The sequence below is a fragment of the Balaenoptera borealis genome (assembly GCF_965194805.1).
Source record: "Balaenoptera borealis genome assembly, chromosome: 2".
Taxonomy (NCBI): Eukaryota; Metazoa; Chordata; class Mammalia; order Artiodactyla; family Balaenopteridae; genus Balaenoptera; species Balaenoptera borealis.
Genome location: NC_138867.1, coordinates 44,615,487 through 44,638,792, shown reverse-complemented (window position 1 = coordinate 44,638,792; position 23,306 = coordinate 44,615,487). Strand labels below are relative to the sequence as shown.

Genomic DNA, 23,306 nt, shown 5'->3' with positions numbered 1-23,306 from the left:
GAAAAATTTCAAATGAACATTATTCCTGTATAACTTGTTAAAGTGATTTTGGAGCCTTGCCAGGGCCAATAAAAACCATTTTTAATTTGTCTTCAGAAAACAAAGGGCTTGTTTCTGTTCTTATTATCAGATATACTTACAGTTTCTATTTTTTTCTAACCCTATTAATTTAAATTTTAATATGAAACAAAATCTTGTATCTTTTCCCTCCTTGACTGCATTTGGCTGTTATGATGTATTATTGATTATTAAATATATTTACTGAGTTTTGTCTTTTTTTCTTAAACATATTTAATGTATTGAGCAATTCAGTTAAAAATGAATTACGTACAACATGTAAAATACAAAACCTTCCTGTTCTCTCAACTTTATTTTTTCACGGGCCAATGTTGCTGTCTTCCCTTGGGGTTTCCTTTATTGATTGTCCCTAAAATCAGAGGTCAACGCAAGTAAGAGAATTTAAACTTGATAAAGGTGGGGCTGATGTGGACAAGCTAATGATGCCTGGTTTTCTCAGTCTTTACTCTTGGATGTAATGGAATAGTGATCCTTTTTCAGAAAGGGCAAAATACGGTTAAGATTTGCATCCCATTCAGTAGACTTTACTTCCTAATGAAGTGAATTGAATTTAACCATGTGTGTCTTTTTTTCCCTTCTCTAACAGCTTCCATGCCTATGGCTGTTCTAAATTTGGGCCAAATATATCCATTTCAGAGAGGCTTTTTCTGTAAAGACAACAGCATCCAGTATCCGTACCATGACAGTACCGTCACAACCACTGTCCTCAACACAGTGGGGCTTGGTTTACCCATTTCCTGTGTAAGTAAATGAATAAGTAGGTAGTGATGGGTTTGTTGTGCTGGAGGTTTTATGAAGTGATCGAATTGGGGTGGGGGTAAATCCATAGTACTGTCGTCACCAGTGTTGGTGTGGTGAATGATTGCTTAAAGAATATAGCCACTGCTTCAGTCCAGGGCAGTGTTTCTCCAGTTAAAGGGAGATATTGCCCCAAATAACTTGATGTCATCATAAAGAATTATAGAATGATTATTTTAGAATGAAGAGTTCATTTAAGTCATTTTGGATCAACACTTTTCAGTAGACAAGTGAAGAAACTTAGGCCCAGATACTTGCTCAAGCCCAGTAAGCTATTTTACGGCAGAGCTGAAACTAAGATTATGCTTGTTTTATCATGTTAAATGGAAATTGAGGCCACAAAAAAGGAGATAGATTTATTTGTTAAATTTGAGAATACAGCTCATCAGAAAGAATGTAAATACATATGCAAAAGAAGATCCTCAGAATATATCAAAACTATATCACTGTTTTTTAAGTTGTACCATTCATCAGTTTGTAGGTTAATATTGGGTTTCATTACTTTAAATAACTGGACACTTTGCTTCTAGGTTAAATTTCACAAACTAGCTTAAGGTTGGCACTTGAGATATTGTGCTTACTTTCTCTATCCTTAGTTCGGATTCCTGCACCTTGCCCTGTGTCTCTCTGTGTGAGTTGGAAATGGATGAGAAGAAGCAGAATAAAGATTTACCTCCTTGAGTGTCTTGGGAGTCCAGCAGATCATGCCATACTTCTCTTTCGACAGCTTGTCTCTCGTCAGTTGCCTTCCCCAGATAGTTGACTTACATTTTTTTTATTGTTTTAGCAAACTCTGAAGCCGTATTTCCACAGTGGGACAGACTAGCTTTTCTTTCCCTATTTTGCCCCCAAATTGGCTAAGAATAATAGCCTTGTTCTTTGGTTTTTCAGTTCATATTTGAGTTCATTTTGCTTTTTTTGGCTAGCATATTATTTTTTTATTTTTTGGTGATGTCTTTAGCACAGTATTCTGAAGGTGAAGAGAACTTGGATTTAGTTATGTTTCAAGATATATTAAATATTTCCACATGCAGTCTATACATCCTAATTTGATTAAAGCCACTTTTATAGGAGTAAAACGGAAAGAAAATTTGGGGTTAGTTTAAGGAAATATTTGCTTTTTTCCTAAGAAGTAAACTCTATGATAACTGGTAACCTCTATTTTAGCCACCAGGCTTATGAAACAATATGCAGGAAAGCATATAGATAGATGGAAGAACATTTATGTAAACATATCTTAATGTGCAAAAAAACCTTTACTCTAAGTTCATTAAAAAATGTGTTATTTGAAATCCTGTATGTCTCCATTGTATGAAGTGTTTGCCTATTAAAATTCTCTTACTCTAGGATGTGGATTACTCCCATTTTTGATTGGGGATTTTAGCGACATCATTCTTGGTGATTATTGTAAAAAACACAGAAATGTCAGTAGCCTTTTAAACCAAAATTTAGAGTAATGGACTTTGGATTATCCTTTTCAACTGTTGTGGTGTGTGTGAATGCAACAAAAAAAACCCCAGGATTTTGTATTTCAGCACAAGTATTTTTCTAGCATTGATTATTATGTAGATTATTGCTACAAGTATTATTAGTGTGCTATATTAAGTAGATAATATACACAGTTTTAAAGGATAAAATACAACTTGGAAGAAATATTTTCCCCTATTTTTGGTATTCTAATTGCTTTCAGATTACTTTTTTAAAATCACTTTTACTCCCTTTATTAATGTCTGAGGAAAATGACAATACAGGATAAGTTTTGGGGATTGCATTATTATATAATACTGCATCTCTAAAGTTTGAGATTCGGCAATATTTGGGAAGATGAGGGAGATCATTTACTGTGGATATATGGAGTTTCTCAAGGTCTTTGTTTTTGGCATACAGTTTGAAAAATCATATATCTTTAGGTGACTGTCCCAAAGGAGGTAAATGAGGCCCAGTTTTTTAAAAAATTTTTGAGTAGCTACTTAAATGGTAATAAAAAATTGCTATGAAGAAAAGAAATGGATGGGTTAATAATATGTTTATTTTTATAAGCTGTAAAGTAATATATAAGTAAAGTGTTATATATGGCAAAAGTGGCCATAAGAGCCCTGCACTGTAGGAGGACATTGGTGTTTGTTGGGTTTTATGGCATGACGAGTCTCTCGTGCCACCCTTTCCTGTACTAGTCCAGAAAGCTTGTATCAAAATGGCCTATTGCCCACACTTGAATATTTTAACTCCTTTGTTTCCATGTTGACGTTAAGTGCTGTGCTGCCTTTTCCCAGTTTCCCCCCAATTGGACAAGGCAATAAGCCTTGCTAGGGTAAGAATGGTCTGTTTTGCTCCACTTGTATCCTTAGTGTCAAGCACATTGCTTGGTATGTAATAGGTGTTTAATAAATATAGATAGAAAAATTTAATGAAAAAATACTAAATGTGAAATGGAATAAGATTGTCACTTATGTTTAATAATAATTACTACCTTGAAAATTCAGCTTAGCTCTTTGGAAATATATTGTATTTCCAAGTCATCTCTTAATATCAGATAACCTCATTAAAATAGCTTTTCAGGAAAAAAATGGAACGCTATCATACTGAATATATATCCTGATTAGAGATATCTTAAAATATGGGGGAACGTCTACTGGAATGAAAGAAATATGGTATTATGGAGCTTAATTTCTTAGGTTGGAAAAAAGTTTTATTTCCTTGTTTACTTATTCCGATGTGGAGCTGTATTTTTTTGTCTACATTGTTGTGGAAAATACTGCTTCAGTCCGTTCATATGAGCATTTATTCCAGTACCCTTTTTTTATATAATTGTCACAAAATGAAGTAGTACCAGATGCATCCCTAAGTAATTTGTTATAATCACAAACATTTTCTTTGTTTAAAACTGCTTTTTATACTACCGTTGGAAGAGGTAATGTAAAGATTTGGTATATTAAGTATTTGTCGTACATCCATTTTACAGAACGCTTGAAAATATTTTGATAAATTTTAATATATTGGATGAACGTAAAGGAAAGAAAAGTTATATAAATATTGAGTATATACTGCCAATAATGAAAACTAAAGCTCAGTTTCACATTAACCAAGCTTACTGAATTCCACTGCTGGTTTCCTAAATGCTGTGGCTTTTTAAAGGATTCACAGGAAAAAATTTCTGCTCATAAAATCTTCCTTTTTTTAAAAAATAAATTTATTTATTTATTTATGGCTGCATTGGGTCTGTGTTGCGCGCAGGCTTCTCTAGTTGCAGCGAGCGGGAGCTACTCTTCATTGCAGTATGCACGCTTCTCATTGTGGTGGCTTCTCTTGCTGCGGAACTCGGGCTCTAGGCGTGTGGGCTTCAGTAGTTGTGGTGCATGGGCTCAGTTGTTGTGGCTTGTGGGCTCTAGAGCGCAGGCTCAGTAGTTGTGGCACAAGGGCTTAGTTGCTTCGTGGCATGTGGGATCTTCCTGGACCAGGGCTCGAACCTGTGTCCCCTCATTGGCAGGAGGATTCTTAACCACTGCGCCGCCAGGAAGTCCCAAAATCTTCTTTTTAAAAGTAGTTTCAGGGAATGTTACGAATGCCTTTGCTAAAGGTTAAGTCAACAGCTGTTGCTTCACACACTGAGTACATCTCTATTAAATTACTAGACATTGTCTTTTAACTTTTCTACTGCATGTATCTTGACAAATCTGCAGGATTTAAGTGGGTTAAATGTTATTCCTGGATGGGAATTCTGATTTTTGAGAAACCCTAAAATCTCTTTCTACTAAGTGAGCTTCATCAGTGAATTATATGTGATAAGAAGATAATTGAGGGCTTCCCTGGTGGCGCAGCGGTTAAGAATCTGCCTGCCAATGCAGGGGACATGGGTTCAATCCCTGGCCCGGGAAGATCCCACATGCTGCGGAGCAACTATGCCCATGCGCCACAACTACTGAGCCTGCACTCTAGAGCCCGCGAGCCGCAACTTCTGAGCCCATGTGCCACAACTACTGAGCCCATGTGCCACAACTACTGAAGCCTGCAGGCCTAGAGCCCGTGCTCTGCAACAAGAGAAGCCACGACAACGAGAAGCCCACGCACCACAACAAAGAGTAGCTCCCGCTCGCCACAACTAGAGAAAGCCCGTGCATAGCAATGAAGACCTAATACAGCCAAAAATAAAAACAAATAAATTTATTTAAAAAAAAAGAAGATAATTGAAATTAAAATGTTCATTTTGCCTCCCACCAGGAATTAAGTCCTTTTACAGAGCATCTAAACTTGCACTCAGAGTTACACCCCTACCCCTGCCACTTTTTCAAGCAGAAGTGACATAATTTTTTAATTTGTTAAATATTGAACTGGCAGAATGACCAAACAAAAATATTTTTGATGGATGTAATGAGATTAATATGCAGTTATGTTAAAATATATGAAAAAGGTCAAATTTATCTTTTTCATTAATTCCTTTTTATAAAATAGGCCAAATATATATATATATTTTTAAATAAACCTTTCATCTCTGAATACATGAAAATTCTAGCATGGTAATATCTGTGTTTTTCTGTTATGGACCAAAGAGTTTGAAGGCAGAGTATATCAGTATAACTTATTTTGGGAATGTCATCTGTTATACTTTAGGTAAAAGTGAAGTGAAGGCATTTGTGTTAATATTTCATAAGTTTATTTTCCTCTTTCATAAATACTATTTTGAAAACTCTAGCTGGGGGTATTATATACTCTACTTTTTTAGGTCCTAGAAAATTGGTTGAACTTGTGACATTGTTTCCTTGAACATTTTTGTAATTAAAAATAAATTTGCAGCTTGGATTTGGCAGTGAGTTTTTAGATAACAACGCCAAAAGCATGGTCCATGAGAGAAATAATAAGTTGTACTTAATTAAAATTAAAAACTTCCGCTCTGTGTAAAGCTACACACTGGGGGAAAATATTTATAAAACACATATCTGATAAAGGACTTGTGTCCAAAATATACAAAGAACTCTTAAAACGCAACAAAAAACAAACAGCCCAATCAAAAAGTGGCAAAAAAGTCTGAATAGACACCTCAGTGAAGAAGATATACAAATGGCAAATAAGCATATGAAAAGATGCCCCATATCACACTTCATTAGGGAATTGTAAACTAAAACAACAGTGAGATTCCTCTACACATCTATTAGAATGGCTGAAATTTGAAACACTGACGACACCACATGCTGTGAGGATGTGGAGCAACAGAAGTTCTCAGTCACTGCTGGTGGGAATGTAACATGGTAAAGCCACTTTGGAAGACTCGCAGTTTTTTACGAAACTAAACATAGGCTTACCATAGGACCTAGCAATGGAGCTCCTAGGTATTTACCCAAATGCGTTGAAAACTTATGTCCGCATAAAAACCAGCACATGATGTTTATAGCGGCTTTATTCATAATTGCCAAAGCTTGGAAGCGACTGAGATGTCCTTCAGTAGGTGAATGGGTAAACTCTGGTACATCCATACAATGGAATATTATTCAGCTAAAAATAAATCAGCTATCTAGCCATAAAAACACATGGAAGAACCTTAAACACATATTGCTAAATGAAAGAAGCCAATCTGAAAAGACTACCTAGTGTATGATTATAGCCGTATGACATTCTGGAAAAGGCAAAACTATGGAGATAGTAAAAAGATCAGTGGTTACTAGGGGTTGGTGGGAGGACAGAGGAGGAATGAACAGTTGGGGTACAGAGGATTTTTAGGGAAGTGAAACTATTCTGTATGATATGGTAATGATGGATGCATGACATTATGTATTTGTCAAAACCTATAGAACTGTACAACAGGAAGAATAACCCTTAATGTAAACTATGGAGTTAATAATAATGTATCAATATTGGTTCATCAGTTATAACAAATAAACCATACCAATGAAAATTGTTCGTGATAGAGGAAATTAATTAAAGGTGGTAGTTATGGAGAGGGAGTGTATCTTTTACTCTCTGCTCAGTTTTTTTAATAAACCTAAAATTACTTTAAGAAATAAAGTATATTAATCTTAAAAATTTTGAAAAGAAAAAAAATTTGCTCACAAAGTCTGGTGAAATGTCAGTGCTCTTTGTCCAAATAATATTAGTAATGATGATTATCCTCATAGTTAGTGAATAATTTATACATTCATTGCTAGGAATAGGATTACTTGATAAGATGTAAAGAGTAAAATTTCAGGGCTTTGCTTCATATAATTTATCTATTTGTTAACTCATTTTATGTGAGTATTTGTTTTGCCTTGAGATCATTGGTTCTTGCCAAAGGAAAGGAGTGCAAAATTGGTTGACAGTTAAATAAATAAAATACTTTTAACTTATAAGACTTAATATCTAGTGAAGACTTAAATTTAGAAAACATGATAGTACTTAAAAATTCAGCGCAAGCTTTCAGTTTTTATAATGAAACAAAAAACAAGCAACTGAAATCTTGTCATAGTCCTATAATTAAGAAAATATATGTGTGGGATGTATTTAGTTCATTTTATGTAAGGGACCATTACCATTTCAAGTTTTATTATGTAGTAGATCTATATAATACATTAAAAATTTTTTGGCTCTCTGAAAAATAATAGGTTGAGTTTAGCATCTTTTAACAGTGAAGATTTTATCTAAATACAGGTTCACAGTCCATTATCCGGAACTCTTGGAGCCAGAACTTTCTGAATTTTTGAAAGGTTATATGATTCATACACCTTATGTAATGCCCTCAGCAGGGTCTAGGACAGTACCTTGTAATCAAAGACACTAATTTTTATGTAGTGAAATAAGACTAGTCAAAATAAGTGGGGTAAATAAAGGCTGGGGTCATTCCTTCATTTGTTCACGTTAAGTTTTGCCATTAGATAAGTTCAGGTTAGGCTTTGGTGCCAAATGTCATGAAAGAACTAGGATTTTGAGGGCTTTGGGTTTTAGAATAAGGGATTATGGGCCTTTTAATGAAAGCTGATTTAAAATTATTTATTTCTTAGTCATGTTATGTGGTTACTTTAAACAAATATTTGAAAATCCTAAGTTTAGTTTTTGTTGAGAAGCAGGACCTATGGTTAAAAGTGTAGGCTTAGAACTGTTTATGCGAAACGAACTCATTTGTGATTGGAGCGCAGGGTTAGTGATGTAAACCATAAAAGATGAACATGTCCAATGCAGTACAGTGATTTTTGAATATTACCTTATTCAGTAATTGTGAAGTATGAGCCTAAATATTACACTGTAAAGAACATTTTGGTGTTTCCCTGTAGCTACAAATAGCTTATATTTCATATTTGGCTTTCTGGAAAATCACTTAATATTCTACTCTAGCCAAATTATTGTGGGCTCCATCTTTAAATAAGAATTTTAAAGCGTCTCCACCATTTCTGTCAATTATCTTTAAGCTTCCATATTTAGAATGAGAATGAGATAGCATTTTAAAAATGGCAGTTTACTGCTTTATCGTGAACCTGTGTTTGTAACACGACAAGAAATGAAATTCTGTTTACTTGTAGAAAGAAAAATTTTTGTGTTTTTACACCTGTTTTTGGACTATGAACAGTCAACACCAGTTCAGAGTGTGGTTCAGAAAGGTAACCTGCTTTCGGAGGCAGGTCCCAATTGCTGCATCTCTGGCACCAGGGTAGGTAAAGCAGTGAGGAATCTTTTTAATCAGACTTTCCAAAGGCTGTCTTGGCTTAGAGGGCTGGGTGAGTGTGAGAGGAGATTAGATTTGGGATCTTGTTAAATCTAGGGAAATATAAGCAGGGGTCACTGGCAGGACAATAAGAGTGGGGAGGATGGTCTAGTGATTCACTGATTTTCTCGGTAGAATATGTGGGATTGCGTATGTTTTCAATCAAATACATTCTTATACTTGAGTATTAATCTTCTGATACACTTAAAGGCATCCTTTTAGAAGCTACCAAAATTTGAGAGAAAAAATGAAATTTCTGACAAATTAATTTCTCTGTAACTTGGGGGAGTATGCCCTTGTGTAATTTTAGCAGCAGATTTCCTGTTTCCAATGTGGAGAGTAACTGTTTTGTGGGACCCAGTAAGAAAAATCACTGGACAAGGAGATGGAAAGAGCAACTGCGAAGGCACCCATTTTGTTTACTGTAAAATTTTGTTTATTCCCTAAGAAAAGATTATAATTGGGTACTCACTGGTTTAGAATTTTTGCGTATATGGTAAATGGAAGGCTGTGTTTGTTCTATCATTTATTGAGTGTCTTTTGTGTCTGAGGTACTTCTGTGTTATAGATTCTTTCCTCATGACAACTCTCTGAGGTTGGCAGGTATTTCTCTTTTATAGCTACTAAGAGGCTAAGTTGGGATTTTAACCCTACCAAGTCTGCATCCTCTGTTGTTCACATTTTTTTTGACTATCCCTCCTTGTTTTCAGTGTGGCGTGGGTCTATTTTGATGGAAAGTAGGTAAATCCAGTAAACTCTTTTGGTTTTCTTTTTTTTTTTAGAAATTCACGTTCTTTTATTTATTTATTTATTTATTTATGACTGTGTTGAGTCTTCGTTTCTGTGCGAGGGCTTTCTCTAGTTGCGGCAAGTGGGGACCACTCTTCATCGCGGTGCGCGGGCCTCTCACCATCGCGGCCTCTCCTGTTGCGGAGCACAGGCTCCAGACGCGCAGGCTCAGCAACTGTGGCTCACGGGCCCAGCCGCTCCGCGGCACGTGGGATCTTCCCAGACCAGGGCTCGAACCCGTGTCCCCCGCATCGGCAGGCAGACTCTCAACCACTGCGCCACCAGGGAAGCCCTTTTGGTTTTCTTTTATCAGTTAAAAGTTGTGAATATGAGTCTAGGTGGTGAAGATTAGAGGAGAGTGGTGGGAAACTTGGGTTAGTGTGATAGCAGCCACCAAAGCATGTAGAGGAGCTTATCTGTCTAGGTTGACTTTATCACCTAGAAGAATTTCTGAATCATGATCTAGACTTGTTGAGTGAAAATCTGAATTTGAATCTTGTTTCCTAGCTCTACTCCTGAAATTCAGTATGACCTTATGCAAGTCACTTGATCTGTTCATATATATTTCTCTAACTATAAAAAGGATGCTTTTTGGTTTATCAGAAAGCCATGAGAAGAGGGTTTGTTTCTTTGATGCCAACACCTAACCTATCTCAAAGTCTGTCCTTGTTCTTAAGAAGAGAGTTCACTGATTTAACTCCCAGTATAGTAAACCACTTTGGTATTATACTTTGGAGAAAGGCACTGCCAATTATCCATCATTTATGCAGGAGTGTAATGCTTTGCTTGTATTTCTTTCCCTGATCTTTTCTCATTGTCTATCTTTACTACTCATTTTGGGCTTAAATATGCTTTTCTCTGGACCTTAAAGCAACTCTAGAAGAATGCATGGTCGTTTATTGTACTTGATATACTTCAGTAGCTTCCTTGGGAATTTTTTAAGAATAAACTGCTTTTCCCCCTCCAATTTAATAAGAAATTTTCAGTTCCCTTAACTTTTCTACCTCAGAGATACTGTCCTTTGTCTGCCTCAGCCATTTACCTCCCATGTCATATCCTAGTTGATGCCATTTCTAATAACTTAAACCCCTCCATAATCTGAATTTTAAGCATTCTACTCTATAATCACCACCTTTATGCAAATAGTTCCTGTCAATCACCAGCAATTTCCAAGTTGTTAAATCCAGTGCTCTTCAATCTTACTTGAATCTCTCAGCACCGTAATAAAACATTTAGAAATGTTTTATTTTGAAAAAATTGTAGACTCATAGAAGTTGAAAAATAGTTCAGAGTTCCCATGTACCCGTCACACAGCTCCCCCCGAAGATGACATCTTACGTAACTATGGTTAAATCATCAGTACTGTTAACCAGAATACAGACCGTATTCAGATATCACCAGTTTTTACATGCACTCTTTTTGTGTATGTGTATAATTCTGTGAAATTTATCACTTGTATAGATTCGTGTAACCATTACCACAGTCAGGGTTCAGAATTGTTTATCACCTCATAAAAACTCCCTCCTACCATCTCTCTGTGTCACATCCTCTCCCAATCCCTAACCCTTGGCAACCACTAACCTACTCTCTACTATACCTACTATAATTCTATCAAGTATGTTATATATATGGATTCATACAGTATTTATCCTTTTTAAATTGGCTTTTTTTCCCCTTGAAGTTACACCCTTGAGATCTATCCAAGTTGTTGAGTACATCAATGGTGTGTTGGTGTTTTTCTTTTCTATCGAGTAGTATTCTGATATATGGATGTATCACAGCTTACTTATCTGTTTGTCTATTAAGGAACATGTTGGTTATTTCCAGTTTTTGACTATTACAAATAAGACTCTATGAACATGTGTCTACAGGTTTTTGGGTGAATACAAGTTTTAATTTTTCTAGGGTAGATAGCCAGTAATAGGATTTCTAGGTCTTTTGGTAAATGTATGTTTAAATTTATAAGAAACTGCCAAACTGTTTTCCAGAGTGGTTGAACCATTTTGCATTCTCTCCAGCAGTGTATAATGTTCTGCATCTTCGCCAGCACTAGTATTGTCAGTATTTTTTATTTTTACCGTCTGTAAGTGTGTAGTAATATCTCATTAGGGTTTTCATTTGCTTTTCTCTAATGGCTACTGATGTTGAACACCTTTTCACGTGCTTGCTTGCTATCCATGCATACATACCTCTTTGGTGAAGTGTATGTTCAAGTCTTTTGCTCATTTTCAGATTAGATTTTTTGAAACTGTGTAGTTTAGGGAGATCTTCATATATTCTGGTATAGAAAGTCTTTTGTTGAATATGAGATTTGCAAGTATTTTTTTTTACCAGTCTGTAGCTTATCTTTTCATTTTCTTGAAAGTATCTTTTGAGAGCACAAGTTTTTGGGTTTTTTTTTATTTTTATTTTTTTATTTATTTATGGCTATGTTGGGTCTTCGTTTCTGTGCGAGGGCTTTCTCTAGTTGCGGCAAGTGGGGGCCGCTCTTCATCAAGGTGCGCGGGCCTCTCACTATCGCGGCCTCTCTTGTTGCGGAGCACAGGCTCCAGACGCGCAGGCTCAGTAATTGTGGCTCACGGGCCTAGTTGCTCCACGGCATGTGGGATCTTCCCAGACCAGGGCTCGAACCCGTGTCCCCTGCATTGGCAGGCAGATTCTCAACCACTGTGCCACCAGGGAAGCCCAGGTTTTTGGTTTTGATGAATCAAGTTTATGAATATACATTTTTTTCTTTTATAGACTCTGCTTTTGGTGTTATGTCTAAGAATTCTTCACCTAACCCTATTACGAAGACTTTTTTCTATGTTTTCTTCGAAAAGTTTTACAATTTTCTGTGTTCCGCTTATCTCTGTGATCCATTTTGTGTTGAGTTATGTATAAAGGGTGAGGTTTAGGTCAAAGTTCATCTTTTTTGTGTGTGTGTGTATAGGTGACCAGTTGTTCCAACATCATTTGCTAAAATGACTCTCCTTTCTCCATTGAGTTGCTTTTGTACCTTTGTAAAAAAAAAAAAAAAAAATTAGTTGGCTGTCCTCTTGTGGGTCTATTTCTGGACTCTGTTCTTGCTTCATTGATATACTATATGTCTTTCCTTCCTCTTATACCACACTGTCTTGATTACTGTAGTTATATATTGGTGGTAAAAAAAGATATACTGAGTAGCTTAAAATCAAATGGGAAAAAATAAAATACAGTACATTTTTCTAAAAAAAAATTCAGGAAGTATTACTCCTCCAAGTTTATTATTCTTTTTCAAATTTGCTTTAGCTGTCTAGTTCCCTTGCTTTTCCACATAAATTTTAGAATCAATCTATCTATGAAAAAATCTGGCTGGAATTTTGATAAGAATTGCATTAAAAGTTGTAGATCAATTTGGGCAGAATTGACATCTTTACTTTGTTAAATATTCCAATCCATGAAGATGATATGTCTTTTCATTTATTTAGGTCTTTGATTTTTTTCATCACTGTTTTGTAGTTTTCAGCGTACAGATCCTATATTTTATTAGGTTTGTACCTAAGTATTTCAGTTTTCTGAACTATTATAAATGGTATTGTGTTTTTAATTTTGGTTTCCAGTTGTTCATTGCTACTATATAGAAGTATGATTGATTTTTGTGGGTTGACCTTATATCCTGTGATCTTGCTACACACACTTATTAGTTCTAGGAGTTCGGGGATAGATTTCTTGGGGTTTTCTATACTCTCCTGGTTTTAATTCTACTTTAGTGGCTGCTTTTTCTCATTCTACTTTGCAACTTCCTTCTCTTCTTCCTGACCTTTTAATTTTGCAGTTCTCTGGGTATCAGTCCTTGGGTCCTCTTTTCTCCTCTATACTCATTCCTTGGTGATCTCATCCAGTTTCATGGCTCTAATACCACCTCTATGTTAAATTTATATCTTCAGCCTGGACCTTTCCCCCAGTGAACCTTACATACAACTGCGTCCCTGACATCTCTACTAATAGGCAACTCAAACTTGATGCATCCAAGTATGAACTCTTGGATTTATTCCTTGCTCCCCCTATTCAGTCTCTATAGTCTTCCTCATCTCAGTTAATCCAACTTTAAACTTTTGGTCTCCCAAATGGAAAATCTTAGGATCATTATTGACTCCTCATTTCTCACACTCATATCCAGTCCATCCATCAGTAAATACCATTGATGCTACTTTCAAAATAAATCCAGAATTTGACCACGGTAGGACACGTGCCATTACCTGCAGTCCCTTCCCAACTCAAGCCTGTGCCTTGTACAGAGCAGTAGGAACTCAGTTAATTGTTAAATAATTGAATTGAATAATTGCTTCTTTATTAGAGAAATCTCTGAGCTCTTTCTCTAGTTGAATTATAATGTCCCTTAATGTTGACAGAAATAACAATTATTTTTACATCTTCCTTAAGTGTCCTGCATTCTTAAGACTGTGATTATGGATTCTTAAGACTGTGATTACGGATGCCACTCTCTCCTGGGCACCTGATATGTTTTATATACATATAATGGCATACTATTCTGCAATAAAAAGGAACACAATACCAATCTATGCTACACCATGGATGAAACTTAAAACAAAAATTTTTCCTGGAGACATTTGTGTAGTTTTCACTGGAAGAGTTCCTCCCTTAATGTGTAAAAAAGTTTTTAACCATAGTTTCTCAGTTTTGCTGGACACTCCATCACCAGTCTTTCTAAAACAGTTGTTAGCATTTATATTATGGTTTCAAGATCCTGATTATTTGTGTAAGAGGAAGTTGAAGAAGATGTTGTGCGAACTTGATCTTATGTTGTCTTTTCCTGTCTCTGGTAAAAGGATGGAGAAGTGTTCTTGTGTGTTTAGTTTGTGGAAGCAATGAGTTATATATCACTTATTCTCTTTTGAACCATTATAAATATTCACTCGTAGAAGGTGGAAGGCTATATTTATTTGTGGGTGAGTATGAGTTTACTATGCGTAGAATCTGATTCTTAAATGGGCTAATACGACTAGCCACGTGGGCATATTAAAAAGCAGAATGTGGGAATGTAAAGTGGTGCAGCTATTTTGGAAGAGCAGTTTGGCAGTTTCTTAAAAAGTTAAACGTAAACTTACCACATGACCCAGACATTCCACTCCTAGGAGTCTACTCATTTAAAATGAAAATAATGTCCACACAAAGACTTGTACATGAATGTTTATAGTGATATTAGTCATAATAGACAAAAACTGGAAACAACCCAAGTATCCATTAACTGGTGACTGGATAAACCAAATGTAACATATACATACAATACGATACTATTTAGCAATAAAAAGGAACAAAATGCATGCTACAACATGGATGAACCTCAAAAATATTATGTTAAGTGATATAAGCCACTTACAAAATACCACATATTGTATGGCTCCATTTTTATGAAATGTTCAGAAAAGGCAAATCTGTGTAGATACAGAAAACATGCGAGTGGTTGCCTGGGGTTGGTGGTGGGAACAAAGGTTGAATGCAGATGGGCTCATGGGAATTTTTTGGGTAAGGAAAATGTTCTAAAACTGGATTGTGGTGATGGTTGCACAACTCTCTACATTTACCAAAGTCATTGAATTATGTATTTAGAGTGGATAAAGTTTTTGGTTTGTAAATTATACCTCAATGAAGTTGTTTTAAAGAAGGAAATGGAAATGAATTTTGTAAACTGAAGTATTAAGAGAAACATTGTATGACAAATGCAGTCATTTGACAAATGATGAAAAGGGATTGTTTTAGAAATGTAATCTTTCAGGTAAAAGGAAAAGGGTACTTGATTTGAATAGATGAAAGAGTAAATGGAACCCTTCACTTTTGCCCTAAAATCTATAGTGAATGTCAAAGATAGCATCAGATATCTTTAAAATTTTGCATTTCTGTAACATTTGTATACTGTGGCTGGTAGAATAAATAGGTGGTGTAAAAAAACTTTTCTGGAACAGTTTGTCAAGGACCTTAACATTTATATCCTTTGCTATAATTCCACACAAAAAATATATTCTAAGGAAATAATTAGAAGTGCAAACAAGGATTGGTATTTAGAAATGTTCATTATAGCATTATAGAGGGTAATCAAACAATAAAAACCTATATGGTCTCAGAGTAGGGGGAATGGTTATAATTGTTTTAGTTATGGCTCTGTTGGTTGCAAGGAGCAGAATCCCTTTCTAACTAGCTTAAGTGAAATTGGGTTTTGTTGAAAGGATACAAGGTACTTTAACAACCCCCCAAACAGCAAGATCAGTGCAGCCCTTTGGTAGCGGGGAACCAAAGCTGCTTTCACCTTTTCTCACTTTCGGGTCAGACTAGTCACTTCAGTTTTCTTTGCAGACCTGTTTTATCCTCAGCCTCTTCTCCAGCCAGTCTTCTAGTGCATTGATCAGTCCTGTTTGCCAGCTCTGACTGAATCAGTCTTTGTTCTAGTTCCAAAATTTCCAGAGCAGGACTCTAGACTAGCTCATCTTTTCCAACCCTAAGTGGGTCAGTGAACAACTGGTGATTTGGTCTTCCTCTCCATCCGTCTTTGGGGGGTCTACGTTCAGCTTTAGTTATTTAGTGAAAATGAAATGGCATTGGGTAATGACTTTGATGTAATACATCTCATGAGTTTATATGAGAGATTGCAAATATTAATATTAATTTAAAACATTTCTAGGGCCTTCCACAGAAGGCCCAGTCTCTTTCTTCACTTAAACTCTCAGAAGGATAGTGTGCATTTGTGGTAGATTCATGCTTATTTTCTTATCATTTCTTACTAAAACCTCTGTGGTCTGGTTTCCACTCCTTGTTCCTTATTGAAACCACTTTTGCTAAGTTTGGCGATTGAAAACCCATTGGACACTGTGGACCAATCACCACCTCCTGAAATGCTGTCTTTGGACTTGGTCTCAATGATGCCGCTTTCTCCTGACCTTCCCTCAGCCCAGCAAGTCTGCTGCCTCAGTGGATCCTCTTGCTGTGCTCATCCCTTTAGTATTGCTATTGCCCCATGCCTCGCCTTTCACTTCTTTTCACTTACACAATTTCTTTTACCGCTGTGACTTCAGGGGTGCTTTATATCCCCAAATCCTGTCTCTATACCAGACCCCTTCTGCTGAGATTCTGACTCTGATAACCAACACCTTTTTGAATATCACCACTTAGAGCCTCACCAGTTCGTGTTCTTTTGACACTTCATAGCTCTTTGTATCTCTGTTTATTCTCTGCTGTAATTATGTACTGTGCCTTATTCAACTTTGTATTCTTAGTATCATTTCACAGAATTCCTTGCACAATGGATTCACTCAGTATTTGCCCACTTGAATATTCCTGTTTTTAAAAATGGACTAATTATACTTGTTCGTGATTTTGTTTCCCACAAATTTTTTTTCTAAATCTGAGTAATTTCTTTTGTGGTCCAAGGGAAAAAAACAACTTACTGTTAATGGGTATGCTTAAGAACATTTTTCAATATATTTGGGTCTATTAATACAAATTTTTCTTGAGAATAAGGATAGAAAGCCTACTGAGTTTTGGACACTAATCATATGTGGATTTAATTTCTGTACTACATACCTTTTCTTACTCCAAAAGAAAGAAATGCTAATTGAAAAATTCAACCAATTCGGAAATATGCATTGTAGACACTGCAAGTTTCCATTATTATATATAGAGTTCTTACAAGTAAAATGAATTCTAGAAGTGGAGGTTCTTTGTAAATACAAAATAAATTTGCTCATTGAGTTAGAGTTGAAGGCTGAGCGTTTAGTTATTGCATAGGGCTGGCGACAATTAAAATCATAGATCTGAGTATTCACCTCCACGGTGTGTACTGTTAAGTGCAAAAGGTTTGTGCTGCAACTGTGGTATTTGTATTAAAGGCTTGGGCATTTCAGCCCTTCCTCTGTATGCAGACAATTTGGTGAATCAGAGGATAGTCTGAATTCAGATATGAGAGGTAGTATAAGGGTCAGTTAGCAAAGTCAGCTCTAGTTTAATTTTTTTTTTTAATGTTGCATTACTAGAAATATAGCTTTGGGAAACTTGTGAGCATCTTAAAGACTTAAAAAAAAAAACCCAACAACCATTTGCCTTTTTAATTTGCATCTTCACTAGATAAATGGTACATGAAGCAAGAATAAATTAAATTCTAATTACTCCATTTGCTAATAGAGAGCCTTAAGGGAAAAAGCCCTCTAATTCATAGTGAAAATGAAGTGTAAGGATTTTCTCTGACTTTCATTTACTTCCCTTTCTCTTCTCCTTCCCACCTAGTGTAATAAAATGAGCTAAGGCAATACTTTTTAACATGAACCTGCAGGCTAAGAGTTATTAGATTTATTTATCTTGTTTTATTTTATTGGTAAGAGATATCTTTCCTATAGCACCGTTTTTCATTCTCTGAAATTCACAGGTTCTAGCCACATTATAAACCTATTCTTTAATAACTATTTTGTTGGCTAGATATTTATTTATTGTTGTTTGAGGTGAAAATGTTTGTGCTCAAATGTTTTATTTTTTATCTTTTTTTAATAAATTTATTTTATTTTTGGCTGCGTTGGGTCTTCGTTGCTGCGCGCGGGCTTTCTCTAGTTGTGGCGAGCAGGGGCTACTCTTTGTCGTGGCGCGCGGACTTCTCATTGCGATGATTTCTCGTTGCGGACAAGAAATGGGCTCTAGGTGCGCGGGCTTCAGTAGCTGTGGCACGTGGGCTCAGTAGTTGTGGCTTGCGGGCTCTAGAGCGCAGGCGCAGTAGTTGTGGCACACGGGATTAGTTGCTCCGCAACATGTGGGATCTTCCCGGACCAGGGCTCGAGCCCATGTTCCCTGCATTGGCAGGTGGATTCTTAACCACTGAGCCATCAGGGAAGCCCTGTGCTCGAATGTTTTAAAATATTACTGGAAACTTGAAATTTATCTCCTTGTATCTAGATACTAACATTGTAGCTGACTAACTTATTCATTCCTCTTGAAAGATTAAGAATGCTACTCTTTGTTTTTTTCATTTATTTTATTTTTTAATGATTACCACAATAGGTTTAGTGAACGTCCATCATCTCATACAGACACAACATTAAAGAAATAGAAAAAAAAATTTTTTCCCTTGTGATGAGAACTTTTAGGATGAACTCTGTTAACAATTTATAACATACAGCAGTGTTAATTATCTTTATCATGTTGCACATCGCTAGTACTTATTTATCTTTTTTTTTAAACATCTTTATTGGAGTATACTTGCTTTACAATGTTGTGTTAGTTTCTGCTGTATAACAAAGTGAATCACCTACATGCATACATATATCCCCATATCCCCTCCCTCCCACCTTCCCTATCCCACCCCTCTAGGTGGTCACAAAGCACAGAGCTGATCTCCCTGTTCTATGCAGCTGCTTCCCACTAGCTAGCTATTTTATTTATTTATTTTTTAACATCTTTATTGGACTATAATTGCTTTACACTGGTGTGTTAGTTTCTGCTGTATAACAAAGTGAATCAGCTATAGGTATACATATATCCCCATATCCCCTCCCTCTTGCGTCTCCCTCCCACCCTCGCTAGCCCACCCCTCTAGGTGGTCACATTTATTTATCTTATAAATGGAAGTTTGTGCTTTTTGACTACCTTCATCTAATTCCCCTTCCCCCAACCAATGCCTCTGATAGCTACAAATCTGATCTCTTTCTCAGTGAGTTTGTTTGTTTGTTTTTGAAGTATAATTGACCTATAACATTATGTTAGTTTCTGGTATACAACATAGTGATTTGATATTTCTGTACATTTCAAAATGATCACCATGATAAATCTAGTTGTCATCCATTACCATACAAAGATAGAACATAATTATTAACTATATTCCCCACACTGTACATTTCATACCTGTGACTCATATATTTTGTAACTGAAAGTTTGTACCTCTTAATCTCCTTCACCTGTTTCTCTCCTTGCCCCAACCCCTTCGCTTCTGTCAGCCACCTGTTTGTTCTCTGTATCTATGACTTCGGTTATGTTTGTTCACTTGTTTTGATTTTTAGGTTCCACATACGAGATCATATGTCGTTCTCTGTTTGACTTACTTCACTTAGCATAATTCCCTCTAGGTCCATCCATGTTGTCGCTTATGGCAAGATTTCATTCTTTTTTATGGCTGAGTAATATTCCATTGTATATATACAGCACATCTCTTTTATCCATTCATCTTTTGATGGGCACTTAGGTTGCTTCCGTACCTTGGCTATTGTAAATGATGCTGCAGTGAACATGGGGTGCATATATCCTCTCTAATTAGCGTTCTTGTTTTCTTCAGATAAATACCCAGGGGTGGAATTGCTGGGTCATATGGTAGTTCTATTTTTAGTTTTTTGAGGAACTTCCATATGGTTTTCCATAGTGGCTGCACCAATTTACATTCCTACCAACAGTGCATGAGGGTTCCCCTTTTTCCACATCCTTACCAACACTTATTTGTTTTCTTTTGGATAATAGCCATTATGACATGTGTGAGGTGACATCTTATTGTGGTTTTGATTTGCATTTCCCGGATGATTAGTGATGTTGACTATCTTTTCATGCGTCTGTTGGCCATCTGTACGTCTTTGGAAAAATGTCTATTCAGATCCTCTGCCCATTTAAAAATCAGGTTGTTTGTTTTTTTGATGTTGAATTGTATATTTTGTATATTAACCCCTTATCAGATATATCCTTTGCAAATATCTTCTCCCGTTCAGTAGTTGGCCTTTTTGTTTTGTTGATAGTTACCTTTGTTGTGCAAAAGCTTTTCAGTTTGATGTAGTCCCATTTGTTTATTTTTGCTTTTGTCTCCCTTGCTTGAGGAGACATATCTTCAAAAAAATATTGCTAAGACTGATGTCAAAGAAGTTACTGCCTGTGTTTTTTTCTAGAAGTTTTATGGTTTCAGGTCTGACACTTAAGTCTTTAATCCATTTTGATTATTTTTGTTCACAGTGTGAGAGAGCAGTCCAGTTTGATTCTTCTCAATGTAGCTATCCAGTTTTCCCAACACCATGTATTGAAGAGGCTGTCTTTTCATTTTTAGTCTGTGTGTGTCTTTAGATCTAAAGTGTGTCTCTTATAGGCAGCATATATATAGTTCTTCTTTTTGTATGCATTCAGCAGTCTGTCTTTTGATTGGAGTATTTATATTTAAAGTAATTATTGATATGTGTGTACTTATTGCCATTCTGTTAATTGTTTAGGGGTTGTTTTTGTAGTTCTTTTCTGTTTCTTCTTTTGCTCTCTTTCCTTGTGATTTGATGACTATCTGTAATGTTATATTTGGACTCTTTTCTCTTTTTTATCAGTGTATCTATTATAGATTTTTGGTTTCTGGTTACCATGTGGCTATATATATATATATATATATATATATATATATATATATGATTATTTTAGGTTGCTGATCTGTTAAGTTTAAATGCTTTTTAACCACCCTTCATTTTTACTTCTCCCTCCCCCAACCCCCGTTTACTGTTTGTGATGTCATATTTTACATCCTTTTGTTTTGTATATTGCTTTGCTTATTTTGGATATAGATGACTTTACTACTTTTGTCTTTTAACCTTCCTACTAGCTTTATACATGGTTGATCTACTACCTTTATTATATATTTGCCTTTACCAATGAAATTTTTCCTTTCATAGTTTTCATAGTTATAATTATGGTTTTTTCTTTTCCACTTAGAGAAGTCCCTTTAACATTTCTTGTAAAGCTGGTTTCCTGGTGTTGAACTCTTCTGTTTTTTTTTTTTTTTTTAACATCTTTCTTGGAATATAATTGCTTTACAATGTTGTGTTAGTTTCTGCAGTATAACAAAGTGAATCAGCTATACGTATACATATATCACCATATCCCCTCCCTCTTGCGTCTCCCTCTCGCCCTCCCTATCCTACCCCTCTAGGTGGTCACAAAGCACGGAGCTGATCTCCCTGTGCTATGCAGCTGCTTCCCACTAGCTATCTGTTTGACATTTGGTAGTGTATATATGTCAGTGCTACTCTCTCACTTCGTCCCAGTGTACCCTTCCCCCTCCCCTGGTCCTCAGGTCCATTCTCTACATCTGCATCTTTATTCCTGTCCAGCCGCTAGGTTCTTCAGAACCATTTTTTTTTTTTTTGTAGATTCCATATATATTTTTTAGCATACGGTATTTGTTTTTCTTTTTCTGACTTACTTCACTCTGTATGACAGTCTCTAGGTCCATCTACCTTACTACAAATAACTCAATTTCATTTCTTTTTATGGCGAGTAATATGCCATAGTATATATGTGTGACATTTTCTTTATCCATTCATCTGTAAATGAACACTTAGGTTGCTTCCATGTCCTGGGTATTCTAAATAGTGCTGCAGTGACCATTGTGGTTCATGACTCTTTTTGAATTATGCTTTTCTCAGGGTATTTGCCCAGTAGTGGGATTGCTGGGTCATATGGTGGTTCTATTTTTAGTTTTTTTTTTTTTAAATGTTTTCTGGTCTTTCTCCCTGTCTCACTCTTTTTTTTTTTTTTAATTTATTTGTTTATTCATTTATTTATTTATTTTTGGCTGTGTTGGGTCTTCGTTTCTGTGCGAGGGCTTTCTCTAGTTGTGGCAAGCGGGGGCCACTCTTCATCGCGGTGCGTGGGCCTCTCACTATCGTGGCCTCTCTTGTTGTGGAGCACAGGCTCCAGACGCACAGGCTCAGTAGTTGTGGCTCACGGGCCTAGTTGCTCCGCGGCATGTGGGATCTTCCCAGACCAGGGCTCGAACCCACGTCCCCTGCATTTGCAGGCAGATTCTCAACTACTGCGCCACCAGGGAAGCCCTATTTTTAGTTTTTTAAGGAACCTCCATACTGTTCTCCATAGGGGCTGTATCAATTTACATTCCCACCAACAGTGCAAGAGGGTTCCCTTTTTTCCACACCCTCTCCAGCATTTATTGTTTGTAGATTTTTGATGATGGCTGTTCTGACTGGTGTGAGGTGATACCTCATTGTAGTTTTGACTTGCATTTCTCTAATGATTAGTGATGTTGAGCATCCTTTCATGTGTTTGTTGGCAATCTGTATATTTAGGTCTTCTGCCCATTGTTGGATTGGGTTGTTTGTATTTTTGATATTTAGCTGCATGAGCTGCTTGTAAATTTTGGTGATTAATCCTTTGTCAGTTGCTTCGTTTGCAAATATTTTCTCCCATTCTGAAGGTTGTCTTTTCATCTTGTTTATGGTTTCCTTTGCTGTGCAAAAGTTTCTAAGTTTCATTAGGTCCCATTTGTTTATTTTTGTTTTTATTTCCATTTCTCTAGGAGGTGGGTCAAAAAGGATCTTGCTGTGATTTATGTCATAGAGCGTTCTGCCTATGTTTTCCTCTAAGAGTTTGATAGTGTCTGGCCTTACATTTAGGTCTTTAATCCATTTTGAGTTTATTTCTGTGTATGGTCTTAGGGAGTGTTCTAATTTCATTCTTTTACATGTAGCTGTCCAGTTTTCCCATCACCACTTATTGAAGAGACTGTCTTTTCTCCACTGTATATTCTTACCTCCTTGATCAAAGATAAGGTGGCCATATGTGCGTGGGTTTATCTCTGGGCTTTCTATCTTGTTCCATTGATCTGTATTGCTGTTTTGTGTCAGTACCGTACTGTCTTGATTACTGTAGCTTTGTGGTATAGTCTGAAGTCAGGGAGCCTGATTCCTCCAGCTCTGTTTTTCTTCCTCAAGACTGCTTTGGCTATTCAGGGTCTTTTGTGTTTCCATACAAATTGTGAAATTTTTTGTTCTAGTTCTGTGAAAAATGCCATTGGTAGTTGTTGTTGTTTTTTTTTAATTTATTTTTATTTATTTATTTTTTTGGCTCTGTTGGGTCTTCGTTTCTGTGCGAGGGCTTTCTCTAGTTGTGGCAAGTGGGGGCCACTCTTCATTGTGGTGCACAGGCGTCTCACTATCGTGGCCTCTCTTGTTGCGGAGCACAGGCTCCAGACGCGCAGGCTCAGTAGTTG

General features: G+C 36.3%; 1 protein-coding gene across 2 annotated transcripts in view; it reads left to right on the top strand.

The window, feature by feature from the left end:
* PLPP1 (phospholipid phosphatase 1) overlaps positions 1-23,306 on the top strand; it is a 113,762-nt gene that overhangs the window by 35,525 nt on the left and 54,931 nt on the right. Inside the window, exon 2 of one of the 2 annotated variants that reach the window (XM_082382465.1) lies at positions 665-819. The exons of the other annotated variant lie outside the window; for it this stretch is intronic. Within the exon in view, the coding sequence (XP_082238591.1) occupies positions 665-819 (155 nt within the window). The remainder of the gene's footprint in view (positions 1-664; positions 820-23,306) is intronic. 2 annotated transcript variants of the gene reach the window in all.